The 15968-nt window shown below is 43.3% G+C and overlaps 1 protein-coding gene and 1 pseudogene across 1 annotated transcript in view; both read left to right on the forward strand.

Annotated features, from left to right (window-relative positions):
* The window catches only part of Capn13 (calpain 13), a 78729-nt gene that overhangs the window by 28234 nt on the left and 34527 nt on the right, over positions 1-15968 (forward strand). Inside the window, exons 3-5 of the mRNA XM_087216500.1 lie at positions 640-712; positions 1777-1892; positions 10213-10349. Of these exons, the coding sequence (XP_087072626.1) occupies positions 640-712; positions 1777-1892; positions 10213-10349 (326 nt within the window). The remainder of the gene's footprint in view (positions 1-639; positions 713-1776; positions 1893-10212; positions 10350-15968) is intronic.
* Positions 4611-7930, forward strand: LOC106008877 (pre-mRNA-splicing factor CWC22 homolog pseudogene; annotated as a pseudogene).

Raw genomic sequence — 15968 nt, forward strand, 5'->3', positions numbered from 1 at the left:
CGCACTGTACAATCCTTGGGGGCCCCCTCCGTGTAGTGGACAGGTGCATATGAGAGGGAGACTGGGGAAGGATGGAGTCTTCCACTCTCAGTCTGGGGTGAGCCATGGGGCGGACACAGATCTGAGTGCCGGGCAGCTGTGTCCTATGTGGCACATGGCTGAACTTAAACCTGGAGCTCAGAATACCCATGTGGTTTTCTTAGAGATGCCATTTCATAAGAAAAGCTTTCCTATGAAATACCATAGTACTTTATTATGTTTAGAAAAGTCTCATCTAGTAAATGTATCCAGTTCATTTTTGTTTGTTCCTAATCTCTTCATAAAACACTTGGCTTATTGGGACCAGAAGGGATGACTATTTGATAAAAGGCCGTGAGTCCTTATTTATGTTGTTTCCTCGTGTGGTTTGCTTATGCATTTATTGCCTGTCTTGTCAGTTACATATTCACCCCTTTGACACTTGCTTTATCAAGAGCAGTAAAACCTGAAGAATGAAGGGAACTTTTCTAATTAAAACTTTAACCACCTATTTAAGAATTAACCTCTATCCCTCAAAGACCAAGTGAATGATGTTATAGGTACCATACCGGGACATGAAGGAGTGAACGATACTCATAGGTTTTCTCCTTCTTCCCTAAGGATTTATCAGATGGTCCACCTCACTTTATCCTGGAAGGTGCAAGTAGATTTGACATCCAACAAGGAAGAGCAGGTAAAACTCAACATCTTCCCTCTCAGCCCTTGAACTTGGACTTCACCTGGGAAATCACACCATCTTGGACCAACTTAACAGACGCCACTTGGCCACTAGCTATAATCCACCTGTTAGGGTTTCACCTGGTTGGAGAAATGACCTCTCTGGAGGTATCTTTGTGACTTCTATGCCAACCACAGTGCCTGATGTGTAGTTACATTCTAAGAATGAATGATGTTGAAGGTGAAGAAGGCAGACTTGGGGGAGGAGAAAAGCATATCCAAAAGGGCTCACAGTGATATCTAAGGAGAAACTCAAGACTGCACATCTCACAGAGGAGAAAACCCCTGTGTGGTCCAGAGAGGCCCCTGCATAGGCTGGGATGAACAAAGAAAATTATAATATGTTTTCTATAAGTGTACAGAGTACCACTGCCACCTGTGTAAAACTTACTATGACTTTCACTCTGGACACTTCTGGCAAAAAGAGAACCAGAGAGCAAACTGGACCCCCAGCTCTGCCAAAGCCTGGCTGGGGTTCCCCTGACCTTCAGTACACAATCACCCAGTACCACCACTACCACCACCTTTACTCCATCTTGCTAGGAACTGGCCATAGAGAATCCTTTACCTAGTTCTCCTCTCTCAGAGAGCAAAACTGCCTTATAGGTTGAGCATCCTTAATCAAAAAATTCCAAATTCAAAATGCTCCAAAATCTGAAACATTTTGAGCACTACCACAGGTAGAAAATCCCACGCCTGACCTCATACGACATGTCAAAATCAAAACGCAGGTGCACTGAAAATATTGTTTAAAATTTCCTTCACATGATGCCTATGTATGAGACAAGTGAATTTGATGTTTAGACTTGGGTCCCATCCCCAGTGTAACTTATTATGTATATGCAAATATTCTAAAATCTAAAAAAAATTCAAAACTGGAAACTCTTCTGATCCCAAGTTTTGCTTGGGACCTGTATTCAGAAGGAAGTGTCCTGATACTGGTGGCTGGGACAGGTGAGATCGTGGGGTGGGCCTTTCAGGGACATCCAGTTGGTGTCTCACAACTTTGTCTCCTCCTAGGGGACTGCTGGTTCCTGGCAGCGCTGGGCTCCTTGACCCAGAACCCTCAGTGTCTGCAGAAGATCCTGATGGACCAAAGTTTTTCACACCAGTATGCCGGGATTTTCCATTTTCAGGTACATATATGAGGGGGCCCTCTGTGAGCCCAAAGGAGAGTCTTTAATATTCTCACGGCCTGGGAGCCTGCCGTGAGAGTGACTGTCATGTGTAACAGGATTTGGGCTTATGACCTGACCACCCATAGCGAAGGTGAGAGTTAAAATGTTTTCATTGAAATAAGAACTGGTAGGAACGATTAGCAAAAGAAAAAGAATCATGGATCCAGAACGCTGTAACTATCATTGAGTTCCCCTCTATATTTATTCCTGTGCCAGGTTGTGTTATTTTGATTGCAGGAGTATTCTAGCAAGTCCCAACATCTGGGTGGATGAGTTTTCCTTCATTATTAATTACCTGTTTCTCAAAATCATCTTGATAATTTTTGTGCATTTATTCCTCCATGGGAATTTTAAAATCATTTTGTATAATTAAAAAGAAAAGCCGCTGTGATGTAGAATGGAGCTGCATTCAATTTATGTGTTAATTTGGAAAAATTTCATTTTTGTTGTTTTAATTATTCCTTTCCGGAAACATGGTATATCTTTTTATTTATTCAGAACTGTTTTTATGCCCTTCAATAAAATGTTACATTCATACTTTCATATTGATGCTATACCTTTCTTGGTAAATTTATTCTCAAATATTTTTTAGTTTTATAGCAATGTGAGTGGGGCTTTTGGGTTTTTTTCTCATTTCCAGATCTATGGTGCTGTAAAAGAAAAAAGCTATGGTATATCACACATTACACTGTGTCTGGACCCCTTACTAAATTCTTTTATTAGTTCTCAGTTTTCTTCTTTGGTGGAATTTGGATTGCTTTAGTAACCTAACGGTATCTGTAAGTAACAGTAATTCTGTCTCTCCTTTTAATATTTATTGAACTTATTTCACTCTTTGACCTCGTCATAGCCATTACAGCGTCACAATTTTAAGTCAGTGCCAAGAGTCAAAATCTTGCCTTCTTGTGATTTTCGTCATTTACTTTCTTGATAGGCTGTCAGATTTAACTTGCTAAAAATCTCATTAGAAGTTTTTTACCAATATCATATGTAAAATTATTTTCTAGCTTGTTATTTTTATCACATCTGAGTTAGCTTTTTAAAGCAAACTGATTATAGCCTACTTTGTCATTTGAAATAATTTAAATAAAATTTGCTAATTGTTGATTAGCTGTCCTCAGAAAGTAAAATAGACAAGGTAGAAATAAAGTAAAATAGATAATAGTTATATTATCTGGCCCTGCCTCTTTTTTTAAATGTGGTTTCTTTAACTCTTCATTGTATTCAGTAGCCATTAATTTGCTTGGGACACTTATTTCTACTGAAAACTCTTGGAATTTTCTATCCCAGAAAAAAATCAACAGTTTTCCTGTATTTCTAAGCCATGGAGTAGCTGAAATGATTCTGTGAAAATTCCTTTAATGTCCAGTAATGGGTGGTTAAATCTACTTTCTCAACCTCAGGGCTATATTTTTATTTTTCCGGTTTTTTTCTTAATCTAGCTTGTCTTAATCCAACTAATCTGTTGTATTGATTTTGCTTAACAAGTCAACTTTTCGTTTTCATTATTCATTCTGTTCTTTTTCTTTTAAGGTATTGATTTCTATATAATGAATTTAAATTTCATTTTTATTAACTCCGTTTGACTTTCTCTTGGCTAATTTTTTTTTCTTTTGTGAAACTGCAGTTAAGATTTTTTTTTTAATGTCAAAAGCTTTTAAGAATATAAATTTTCTTCTGAGCTCTTATCTGTATCTGGGTTTTGGCCTGAAGCATCTTACTTTTGTTAATTTTAAATTTTAGTTTTGATTTGTTCTTTCATATGCATTTGAGGCTGTTTCTTTAAAGTTTTTTCAATTTTCAAGTGATTAACTTTCCTTTGGTGGTAATCTTTTGGTTGCTGAGTTTTAGTTTTATTAAATCATGGTCAGAGACTGTAATTTATAAAATGTCTACACTCAGGGGAATTATTAAAGTAGTTTTATTTATGGTCAAGTCTATGAGTTTTGGCTAATAGCATGAATACACAAGAATAATGTATATTTTCCAGTGGTCATGAGTTTTATTTATTAAATTAGGCTTTCTGATTTGCAATTGGTATTATCTCCAATTGTCTGTTTTATCTTGGCTTAATTTGTCTGTTTGGTTTATAAAATACTAAAACAACAATCGAAGTTCATCCTCACAGTCATATCTGGAGACATCTTTGGCTTTTGGATATTCTACTTCTGCATGTTTTTCTGTTATGTCCTTTGAGGGCCAATAGTTTATGATCTTGCTGACTTTTTGTTAAAATAAAAATTGCATAATATCTGGATTTGTTATATTTAGTACCTTTGGCCTTGAATTTCTCTTTATCTGATATTCATCTTGTCACTCTGACTTCCTATTATTACATTTCCCTCTCATGTTTTTCCTTATGTCTTTATTACCGATTTCATTTTCAGCGTTACAGATATCTTTCTTACCAAAAGAATGCTTAAACTCATTCTTTACTACTGCTTCTCTCCTTTACCTCTCCTGCCTTCCTTGTTCAAATTTATCTTTCATTAGATAGTAGTAGTTCTTTGCATACTTTTCTCAGGCTGCATGAGAGTTTTTCATTTACTCTCACAAATGGCATTTTGGCTACCTGTAGGATTCTTGGATCACATTCCTTTTCCTCAAAATTCCCCTTGTCCCATTGTCTTATAGCTTCAAAGTTGCAGAAGAAAACTCCATTATTAATCTATTCTTTTGATTTTGTATGTAGCATGTACTTTCAAATTGCAAATCTCCGAGAGCTTCTCTCTCTCTGGAATGCTTCAATTTTCTTTAGAATATATCCAGATGTGTGCCTTTTTAGAAACCATTAAGTTTAGGCACAGCCAGTGTAACGGCAGCATGGTGGAGTCTTAGAGTTTACAGACAGAAAAAGTAAACTGTCAAGGGATTCAAACCATTGAGTACTTGTAGGCCCAGGGATTTAGCTCAGTGGTTTCGCCGCCCGCTGCAGCAAGCACAAGGACCCGAGTTCAATCCCCGGTACCAAAAAAAAAACAACCCCACAAACCATTGAGTACTTGTAACTTGGACCAACTTGAGGAGTCTGATTTATCAGAGCAGCTGACAGCAGAGAATGAAAAGTAGTGTGACAAAGATCAGACATTCTTCTGGTCATGACAGAAGAGAAAGCTGTAATTCTTACCAGGGGACCTCCTCTGCATAAGACAGAAGCAGGGTCCGAGAAAAAGGCAGACAGAGAGAGAGAAATGGATAGGGAAATGATCCCAGAAATCTCCACCTCTGGGGAGAAGCAGCCCAGAAGTAGTAAACCAGAGTTCGGCTCAGGATGAACCTACTTCAAAGAAGAAAGACGAGCTGGATCCTCTCCTTACTCGCCATGGTGGAGCACATATTCCTCCTGCAAAGCTCAGGATGATGTAAGAACAGATTACAGACAAAAACAGCTTAGCATACCAGAGGATGAGCTGGGGGCCCTGAAGAAGCCAATCAATGGTCTTATCGACAAAGTCAACATTTCTTATGTAAGTATTTGTATCCAGGAGCTTCTTCAAGAAAATACAGTCAGAGGAAGAGGACCGCTGTCCAGATCTGTTTTACAAGCACAGAGTGCATCTCCAATCTTCACACATGTTTTTGCAGCATTGGTGGTAATTATCAACTCAAAATTTCCACAAATTGGAGAATTAACCTTCAAGAAGTTAATTCTTGATTTTCAAAAAGGCTATTGAAGAAATGATAAGCAACATTGTCCGACTGCTTCAAAATTTGTGGCACAGCTTACTGACCACAATGTGGCACATGAAGTTTTGTGCTTAGAGATGCTCACCTTGCTCCTGGAAAGACCCACAGATGACAGCGTTGAGGTGGCTATTGGTTTTCTCAAGGAATGTGGCCTCAAATTAACATGAGTGTCCCCAAGAGGAATCAATGCTATCTTTGAATGCCTTCGAAACATTCTGCATGAGTCTGAAATTGACAAAAGAGTTCAGTATATGACTGAAGTGATGTTGGCTGTACGGAAGAATGGATTCAAGGACCACCCAGTCATCCTGGAAGGCCTTGACTTAGTTGAAGAAGATGATCAGTTCATCCATATGCTCCCTTTGGAGGATAACTATAACCCCAAAGATGTTTTTAATGTTTTCAGGATGGATCCTAATTTTATGGAGAATGAAGAAAAGTACAAGCTATTGAGAAAGAAATACTTGATGAAGGAGATAGCGATTCAAATACAGACCAAGATGCAAGAAGTAGTGAAGAGGAAGAGGAAGAAGAGGAGGAAGAAGGAGAAGAAGATGAAGGACAAAAAGTAACTATTCATGATAAATTAAACCAAAATTAATCTAGTCTCATTTCATTGTACAATATATCTTGCTATTCAGTCAAGTTTAGATTTTGAAGAATGTGCTCACAAATTGCTGAAAGTGGAATTTCCTGAAAGTCAAACAAAGGAACTCTGCAATATGATACATGATTGCTGTGCCCAACAAAGGACATATGAGAAATTTTTTGGCTTGCTAGCTGGCCAATTTTGCATGCTGAAAAAAGAATACATGGAATCCTTCGAAAGTATATTCAAAGAACAGTATGATAACATCCATCGCTTAGAAACAAACAAATTGAGGAATGTTGCCAAGATGTTTGCTCACCTCTTATACCCTGATTCACTTCCATGGAGTGTTCTTGAATGTATAAAACTGAGCAAAGAAACCACTACATCATCTAGTAGAATTTTTGTCAAAATATTCTTCCAGGAGCTGTGTGAATACATGGGTCTTCCTAAACTTAATGCAAGATTAAAAGGATGAAACCCTGCAGCCATTCTTTGAAGGACTATTACCTCGAGATGATCCAAGAAGTACTCAGTTTGCCAACTTCTTTACCTCTATGGGTCTTGGAGGTTTAACAGATGAATTGTGTGAGCATCTCAAAAATTATCGTGGCACAGAAACCAGATGTTGAACAAAGTAAGTCTTCCCTGACCCCTTCGTCTTCAGCATCATCCTCTTCAGAGTCTAGCTCCTCTGACTCTGATTCTGACAGCAGTGAGAGCAGTTCAGATTCTTCCAGTGAAGATAGCGACTCTTTGTCCACCAGTGGTCATAGCTCTGGCTCAGCTAAAGATATGAGAAAGAAGAGACAACAGAAGACCAGAAGTAAAGATGGAGATAAATCAGTCAGGAACCAACAAACAAATGACAGGAAACAGGAAGAAAGAAGAGCAGAACAAAGTCCCCAAGAAACAAGGTCTGAGAGAGAAAGAAGATCAGAAAAACACAGAAGTCCAAATTCAAGAGATCCCATAACAAAGCACACATCAGACAGGAGCATCCTCTCCGAAGGGAACAGTTACAGTAAGGTTGGGAATAACTGAGACCAAGAAATGCATATGGATTGGGAAAATAAGCATGGTGATCCAAGAGAGAAGAGAGAAGAGAGAAGAAACTTTTTTTGGAAAATGAGAATTGCAGACTACGAAATCAGAACAGTGAAAATTCTAGAGGAGATAGATCAAAGTCAAGAGAGAAGAATAGAAAACATGCCAGCTCTAAAAGTGAGGAAGACAGGTATCAGAATTATGCTGAGAGATGGCAGGAAAAATCTAGCCACTGCTCTGAACATTCCAGAGAGTCAAAGAAAAATCAGGACCAGAGAAGAGAAAAGTAACTCTACAAAATAACATAAACCGAATATGCTTTATATTCAGTTCAGGGTATTTTTTTTACATTGATGAACTTTATAGAGCTCTTGTATAACGTACTGGTTAGTATTTGTAAATTTTTAAAATGTTTCTCGTTTAACATGTTTTATAATTGATACATTCAAGGGCCTCCGTATAAAATTATTGGGAGAGAAAAGTCTCAACAGAAAAGGAATGTAAGTCTTCCTTATGTTTTGTGAATAAAACAATCAAGGGTTAAAAAAAATCAGTTTATTGGTGCAATTTAGATATACATAATGATCATATTCATTGTATGGAATTTGTACCCGTGGATGATATAGCTTGATTCACATTTTTCCCATTCCCCTCCCCCTCTTCTACCCCTCTTTCCCTTCTTATCTACAGGAGCTTTGTTTCCATTTCATCCTTCTTTTCTCATTTTTTTCTTTTCCCTTCCTTCCTTTCCCTCTCCCCCTTCCTTGTGCCCCTTCCCATTTGAACATTTTCTTCCTGTTTCACAGTATCTATTATACATTTGGGTCCTTATTTATACTTTCGGTTTCTCACACCAGAGAAATAACGTGATAGTTACACATGTGTATCTGATTTAGTTCACTTAAGAGTATGGTCTCTATTTAGTATGGTACATCCATTTAGCTATAAATGTCTCAAGTTTATTCTTCTTTATGCCTGAGTAGTACTGCATTGTATTAAAATACCACATCTTCTTTATCCATTCATCTGTTGATGGCCGTCTGGGTTGTTTCCAAGATTTAGCTATTACGAACTGTGCTGCTGTGAACAGGGGTGTACATCACTGTGGTATGATGCTTTTAATTCTTTTGGAAAGATGCCCAGAAGGGGAATAGCTGGGTCGAATGGAACCTCTGGTCCTAGTGTTTTGAGGAGTCTCCACACTGATTTCCACAGTGGTTGCACCAGTCTGCACTCCCACCAACAGTGGAGCAGGGTTCCTTTTTCCTCACAGCCCCACCAGCATTTGTTATTGGTTGATTTCTTGGTACAGATGTGTATCTTTTAAGAAACAATCTTGAGGGCCGGGGATTTAGCTCAGTGGTTTCGCCACCTGCCTCGCAGCCCAAGGACCCGAGCTCGATCCCCGGTACCAAAAAAAAAAAAAAGGAAACAATCTTGCCTGGAATGCAGTGAGCCTTTATATCTGAAGACCAGCCTCCTGCTCAGCTGTTTTCTTCTTCATTGCTGGGCCTCCATCTTTACCCTGTGTTCACTTCCTACCTGCATGCTAGGTCTTCTGACAGGCACCCTGGAGCCGCCACCACTGCTGCTGGTCCAAGGACCACATTGAGGACTGAACTAGAGAATCCAGTGAGCCCGTGCCTAGGATCCCCACAGGGATTCCAGCATTGGTAGGAGCAACTTAGGTAGTTATGACAACCAGCAGCCCAGGCAGGACACACTCTGTCCTTTTGGGTAACAAAGAAAGTCACCCAGTTCCCCAGAAGCAGCTGCAGTGTTGACCTCTGAAGACCTCTTCTTATCACTGTGGGTTTGGGTAGTGCTCTGAAAAGCATCCAGCACCTGGGACATCTTAGATGCTTTTGGAGACCACTTCTGGTTTCCCTCCTGCTGCAGCCTCACCATGCCACTCACTCACTACTCACTGCAGCAGGAACAGAAGTCCACAGCTGCAATGCTCTGGCTCATTAATGGCTGTGATGATATCTTCTTTCCTTCATCTTTGCTGACCTCCCGACTCAGTGTCCATCTCTTCTCTGCAAACATGTCCTCAGCTGGCCGTGACCGCCCAATGTCTGGGCCATCCAGCTGTGGAAAAGCCCAAGAGGCCACGTGCACCCAGCTTTAGCACAGCCCACCTAGTGGAAATTTACCTTTGAGGCCCAGGCCTGAAGCCAGCAGCCTTGCTGCTTCCCCAGCACAGGGGATGCCAGCAGAGAAACTCAAAAGGCTGGCCTTTGTAATGAATGTTCCTCATTTGGCAGTGTCCCCCGGTGAACCATTTAGAGCTGAATGCTAAAGATGAAAACAATCTGTTTTGGAGAGGAACATCTGGCTCATTTGCACTCTTAGCGATGGCAGTGCCAGCCAGTTTCATTGCTTTGCTGTAATGGTAGGGCCAGCGTGACATGAGGACAGGAGTGCCAGTGAGACTATCGCTGCTCAGCCCCCCTGAGCCGTGCACATCACTCTGCCTCCAGGCCCTTGCCCATGTGGTCCTCACCACCTGGGACGCCTTCCCTATGTCCTCGCCACCTGGCCAAATCCTGGCACTCCCTCCAGCCCTCAGCTCTGGCAGGCTCTCCTCCCCATTATAACCCACTGCTCTCCTTGCTATTCAGTGGCTGCTCCCTCTGCTTCCCTTTGTATCTGAGAACTACCTGGAGAGTCCACAAAGGACTTGCCAAAGCAAGTTAGTACCAAAGTCAAACCCAAGTTTCCTTCCTCCCTGCCCATATTTGCCTTGGCTCACTCATTTTCTCCATCTGCCAGTGGAGATGACAGGCCTGTCCCCTGGCTGGTAAACTGAGCAGGGATTTTGTTCTGGATCTAGTTTGTTGTTGTGTCATGGAGGTCATGTTGCAACTGTGGAGATCTTTTGGCTGAGGTTGGAGGCCTGGAAACACTCCCTCCTGCCCCAACTCCACTAAGACCTGTTTGTCTCTCTTCCAGTTCTGGCAGTGTGGTCAGTGGGTGGACGTGGTGATTGATGACCGCTTGCCTGTTGTGGGCAAGGAATGCCTCTTTGTGCATCCTCGAAAAGACAACCAAGAGTTCTGGCCCTGCCTGCTGGAGAAAGCCTATGCCAAGTAAGTATGGGGCTGCCTCTCTGCCCAGAGTTTCAATGCTAGCTCCGGCTGCCCAGAGTCTTGCCCTCCCGGACGCTCCCTCCCAACGGGCCCTGCAGCCCTTAGTAGTCCTCCTTTATGCAAGCATTATCCCTGGAACATGAGAGTCCTTGCCACCTGGCTAGGCCTCCTCAGTGAACAACCACTGTGTGTAAGGGTCAGTGTTATGGCCATCAGAAGGGACCTTGAGGCACATAGCAAGTGTGGGCCTGGTAGGGGCCAGGTAGAGCTATGCATAGGTGGTATTGTTGTTATGCTAGTGTAAGAGTCCAGCTGAAATGCAATTGTCCTTGGCATCTGATGGAGAGTGGTTCTAGAACCTACCCACGGATATTAAAATCCACAGATGCTCACGATCCTTATATAAAATTTCTTAGTATTTGTATATAATTTATACATATACTTGAACTCATTTCTGCATTACATGTAATACCTAACACAATGTAAATGCTATGAAAATGGCTGTTGTATTGTTTAGGAAATAATGACAAGAAAAACATGCTCAGTACAGACATAATTTTCCCAATATTTTCCATCTGCAGCCAGTTGAAACATGGATACAGGGCCTGCAGATACAGAGGGTCAACTGTACAATATCTTAGTCAAAAATGACCTTGGTTCCCTGACCCCCAGAGTCAGGCTGAGGCTACAGGAAGAGCTGACACCTAAGCAAGGCTGGAGGAATGGACAGGATTCTGCAGAGCAAGCAGAAGGCCCAACAGCAAAGGCCTTGGTGTGATACTTCAAACTGAATTCCAGGAAGTTGAGGCGCTGGTGTAACTGGTGAAGTTGCATTCGTGTGTGGGTGCAGTCCAGGTTTGTCTGTTCTTATCTGGCCAACACACTATGCTCAGGGACTGGCTTCTGAGGCTGACAACTCAAAAATTTGTAAGCATCCCAATTCATGTATTTCACTTGGTCTTTTGGGTGGCTTTTACTCAACAGATGTTTACTGAACATTTCACCACAGGCCAGGCACTGGGTCAGACACTGTCAGGCTGCTCAACTGGATGCATGCAAAGGTATCCACACACATGTGTGGGGGAAGAGGGCACTGTTGTAAAGACCCTTACAGGTAATGAAGAGGTGCTCAGATTTTCCATAGCCAGAAAAATGTAAATAGAGTGATAAAACATCCTTTTATCCCTATCTGACTTTAAAAGTTAAGCGGCTGAATAATGCCAAGTATTTGCAAGGAAATGGAGTTCCAGGAATCCTCAAACAATCCTACAGGGAGTGTGTCCCAGGCAGTCTTCTGAAGGCCCTATGACATCAGTTACATTAGTTACATGCACATCTCACATCTGCTAATGACACTGTCAGAGGGGCCCTCAGGGCCAGGCCCGAAGCTGTTCCTGATGGTGCTGGGGTGGCGTGCAGGGTCCATCACCAGCATGCACAGCTACCATGGGGCAGGACACCCCAGCGGAGAGACACCCAACAGTTAGAAAGCACAGATTTGGTCTCCGCATAGCAGCCCAAGTTGTCCTCAGAATCCTGATGCTGAGCAATAAAACACAGACCTATTTATGGAGATGGAAGCTCTGTGAGTGCAGTGTGCATTTTACAAGAACACATAGGAATAAAAAGGCACACATTACACGTCCGGAAATGGGTGGGGTGGGAGGAGAACAGGATGAAATGATGGGAACAGGTGAGGGTGAGAGACAAGGAAAGGAAGGAAAATGATAATCAAATGAAATGACAGAAAGATAAGACAAACAAGAGCAGGACCTGGCAATGATAATATGGAGGAGGGGTAATTGGTGATGAAATCTTCCAGAGTCCGAGGGTGGGGCTCTGACAAGGTCTTGACCTCGGGACCTGGAAGACCATACAGGTGGGGCTAGCTTCTCTGTGTCAGCCCCTCTACTGCCCAGCAGCCTGCCTTGGCCCCATCCCATCTCTGCAAACTCCTGCTAACTTCACCTTCCACAGGACCCTCTTTCTTGTGACTCTCTTTTAAGTAGCTTGGCCTCAGAGCCTCTCTCTGCATCCTTTGGCTTTGGCATCTGCTGCTTCTATTCCATCCACCACTCCTTATCTGAATCCACTTCCAATGGACAAGAATCAAACTGACCAAGCTCTGGTCTGGTCCCCATTGGCTCATGCAGCCATGGCTAGCGTCAAATGACCACAAAACCCCTGTGGGCAGGAGCTGTGGAAGGGACAGTTTCCTCCAGAAGGGACGGAGGCAGGAGGTAGCTAAGAGATCTCACAGAGAGAGAAGCCTTTAAGACTACTTCTCAGTGAGATCCACCTTCTTGAGTTAAACTTCAACCCAGGTCAGGGCATCCAGGTCTAAATACAATGGGAGAAAGGAAGCAGGAAGCTCACCTCATACAAAATAAAGTCTCTGGGTGCCCAGTGGTCTTCATCACCCTTGGCCAACACCTCATTACCATGTCTTGACTATGCAATTCTAACACAAACTCTCAGTGGTAGAGGCAAAACCTTAGACAAACCCCTCAATCCCACCCTATACCCTAATGCTTAAAACCCTCAGCAGTAAACTCCTTCTGGCTGTGAGTTTGTCTTGATGGACCCTGTCTCAAGAAGAAGGAGAAGCTTAAGGAGAAGGAGAAGGAGGAGAAGGAGAGGAAGGGGGAGGGGAAGGAGGAAGAGGAGAAGGAGGAGGAGAAAGAGAAGGAAAGAGGAAGAAGAGGAGGAGGAGGAACAGGATAAGACTGTGGGAGGAGTCATGGCCTACAGACCACACAGAGGACCACACCCTTGGGGAGAATGAGCAGGGAGAAGGATCAGATTGTTCCAAGAGCATCCTAACCAGACACTCATTTCATGAACAGGAAGCTAAGCCTCCAAGCAGCGAGGAGACAGCAGGTGCCTGCAGTTACCCTGAACATGCCCAGTCCGTGCTCTCCTGACCAGGGGACCCTGTTAAGCAGGACTGGACTGGGGCCTATGGGATGGAAACCACAGTCCACCCTGTCCTTGTCCTTCTGGAAGTCACAATCTAAACCGCAAAGGGCTTCAAAATATCTTCATGTGGACTTTCTTTTGAGGCAACTTGTAAAAGTTGAAGGTTATGGCTAGGTCCCCGTGTCAGAAAGAGTTATTCATTAGTTTTGGAGAATGGAGCCCAGGTTACAGCCAGGGTTGCTGAACCCGTGCACATGTCTAGGGAGGTTAATTCACTCCTGAGCTAGTCACACAAACACTGCCATTATCTTTCCCTTATGGATCCCACCCTCATCACGGTAGGGCCTGGTTTTCTCCTTATGTGAAAGGGGGTAGCATGGAAGTTCGCTGGGAGTATTAGAAGGCTTGCGGAATGAAATGATGACTTTGACCCCATTTTGTTAACAGCTGACCTAAAGCAATCATTCAGCTTGAAAAGAAATGGGAAAGTAGACCCAGAATCCACATTCTACTGCCTAAAGAAATCAAGCAGAGGATAAAACGTTTCAAAGTATTAAAGCTGTTTAAAAGCTTTGCCCACACAGATGCAAAGAAGGAAGTTGCAGAATGCAGGAGTGAATTAAGTAGAATGACAGCATTTCAGAGCTGGGGGAACCTCTGTAAACATTGATGTCTGCCTTCTTCTGTGAAAGATGAGGAAACTGAGGCTCAGAGAGGTGAAATGATTTGCTCAAGGTCACACAGTGCCCAAGGCCAAGCCAGGGTGGGAACTGTCCTCCTAGTTGTATACTGTTCCACCCATTCATTTTTTTGGCGGGGGGCGGGTTCCAGGGATCAAACTTGGGACCTTGTGCTTGCAAGGCAGATGGCACCACCAGTTCTTGATACAGTCAGTGCTGCAGAGAGGGATCTGTCTTCTTGCCTCCTTTAGAAATTGGTGCCTGGCACAAGTGTGGAGGGCCCATCTGTCCACGCGTAGGACCTCTTTCCCCAAGGGTGTGGGGCAGTGGAATTCATATGTAGACTTCAGACTTTCAATTATCCTTGCAGCTGGGGAGTCTGGAAATGAATTGGTCAAATCAGTCAAAAGTGGGAGAAAGAAAATCACGTGTGGGGATTCCCCCACCACCACCCCGTTGTCATAAAGTAGAGAGCAGATCTGGGATAAGATCTAGCAGGCTGCATATTACTCTTTGTAGAATCTCTGCAGGTAAGAAATGCAGTATTTTAATATCTTCTCTGGTTCAGATTTAGACAACTGGATTCTTCCCTCTTTCCTATCGTTGCAGGCAGACAGACATTTTCCCAGAAGGAGGCTGAAGCTGAGGGCTAAGGACAAGGCTCTCTGAGAATTCCTGGGTTCAGGTGTCAAGGCATAGTGACAGCTGCAGGGAGCGTGCTTCTCTCGCTCTCCTTCCCCATTTCCTGTCAGCAAAGGGGGCTGAGAATAGTTGCCGTGTTCCTGAAGCATCCGCGGGTCTGTGAGCTCATGTGTGCAAAGGAGAAAGACAGCTCCTTGTCAAGACACCCAGCTGCTGCTGGAACTGGCTTTGGGGGCACTGCAGATAGACAATGAGAGAAAGTTCTGGAAGACAAGAGGGGGGGGTGCTAGTTGTATAGGGTGTCTCTGTGGGGACTGCAGAATGGTGTGGGTGCAAGGCCTCAGAAGAGACCCAGAGCCACTGAGATCGTGAGTGTGAGGGAGGGTACAGAGCCCCCAGCTGCTTCCTGGAGTGACTGCAGCACAGCTGTGTTTGAAGCCAGGAGGGGCCCTGAGTGTATCAGAGGAAAGAGCCGTCACAGTACATACTAGTGGGGCTTGCAGTGGGTTCTGGAACCGCGGTCCTCGTAAACCTCAGTATTTCCAGCAAACCCTAATTTAGGAACAGGAGCCAGAAGACACGTATGACATCAGGAGTAAAGCATTCAGACCCCACAGAGCATAAATAACCATGGTCAAAGGGAGGCTCTGTGGTTGACTAAGCAAACACGCCCAAGAGTCTGATCTCAGTCTCCACCAGGGTCAGAGAGAGGCAAAGCAGAAGATAAGGTCAGAACCAGTTTCAAAATCAGTTTTAAAATGAGTTAGATAAACCTGTCATGTGGTAATAGCTGCAGAATTGCCCTTTGCCCTAGGATCCTAAGTAGTTCATTTCTTTCTTTCCTTCCTTCCTTCCTTTCCTTCTTTTCTTCTTTCCTTTTGATGGTACTAGGGACTGAACCTAGGGTCTTCACCAAGAGCTACATACTCAGCCAGGCCTTTTGTATTTTTTATTCTGAGACAGGATTTCACTAAGTCACTAAGTTGCCCACTGGGGTATCAAATTTGTGATCCTTCTCCCTCAGCTTCCCAAAGTGCCGGGATTATAGGTGTGTTCCATCACACCTGCCTTAGCTTTCTTTAATAACTGGCTTTCTAAACCATCTGGTACATTTGTGCATGGTTCAGTGTCCTTCTAACAGTGTCCTTTATGTATTTGCTGGAGTGAATGTGCTAGAACCAGAGTGGTCCCCCAAGGAGAGAATGATCGAAGTAGGAGCAGGGAGAGAAAGGATGTCCAAGGGCTCCAGAGGAATCCAATCTCCCCCCGCCATTTCCAGGTGAAATGAAAAGGACGGGGCAGGGAAAGTTCTTGCCCACAGCCAAGACCACGTCGGAGGCCACAGTTAGGGTCCCCCAGGCCCTTGACTCCCATGTGA

This window comes from Heterocephalus glaber, unplaced genomic scaffold (genome assembly GCF_053883595.1).
Source record: "Heterocephalus glaber isolate CG9 unplaced genomic scaffold, H.glaber_assembly_v1.0 deba00001457, whole genome shotgun sequence".
Classification (NCBI taxonomy): Eukaryota; Metazoa; Chordata; class Mammalia; order Rodentia; family Bathyergidae; genus Heterocephalus; species Heterocephalus glaber.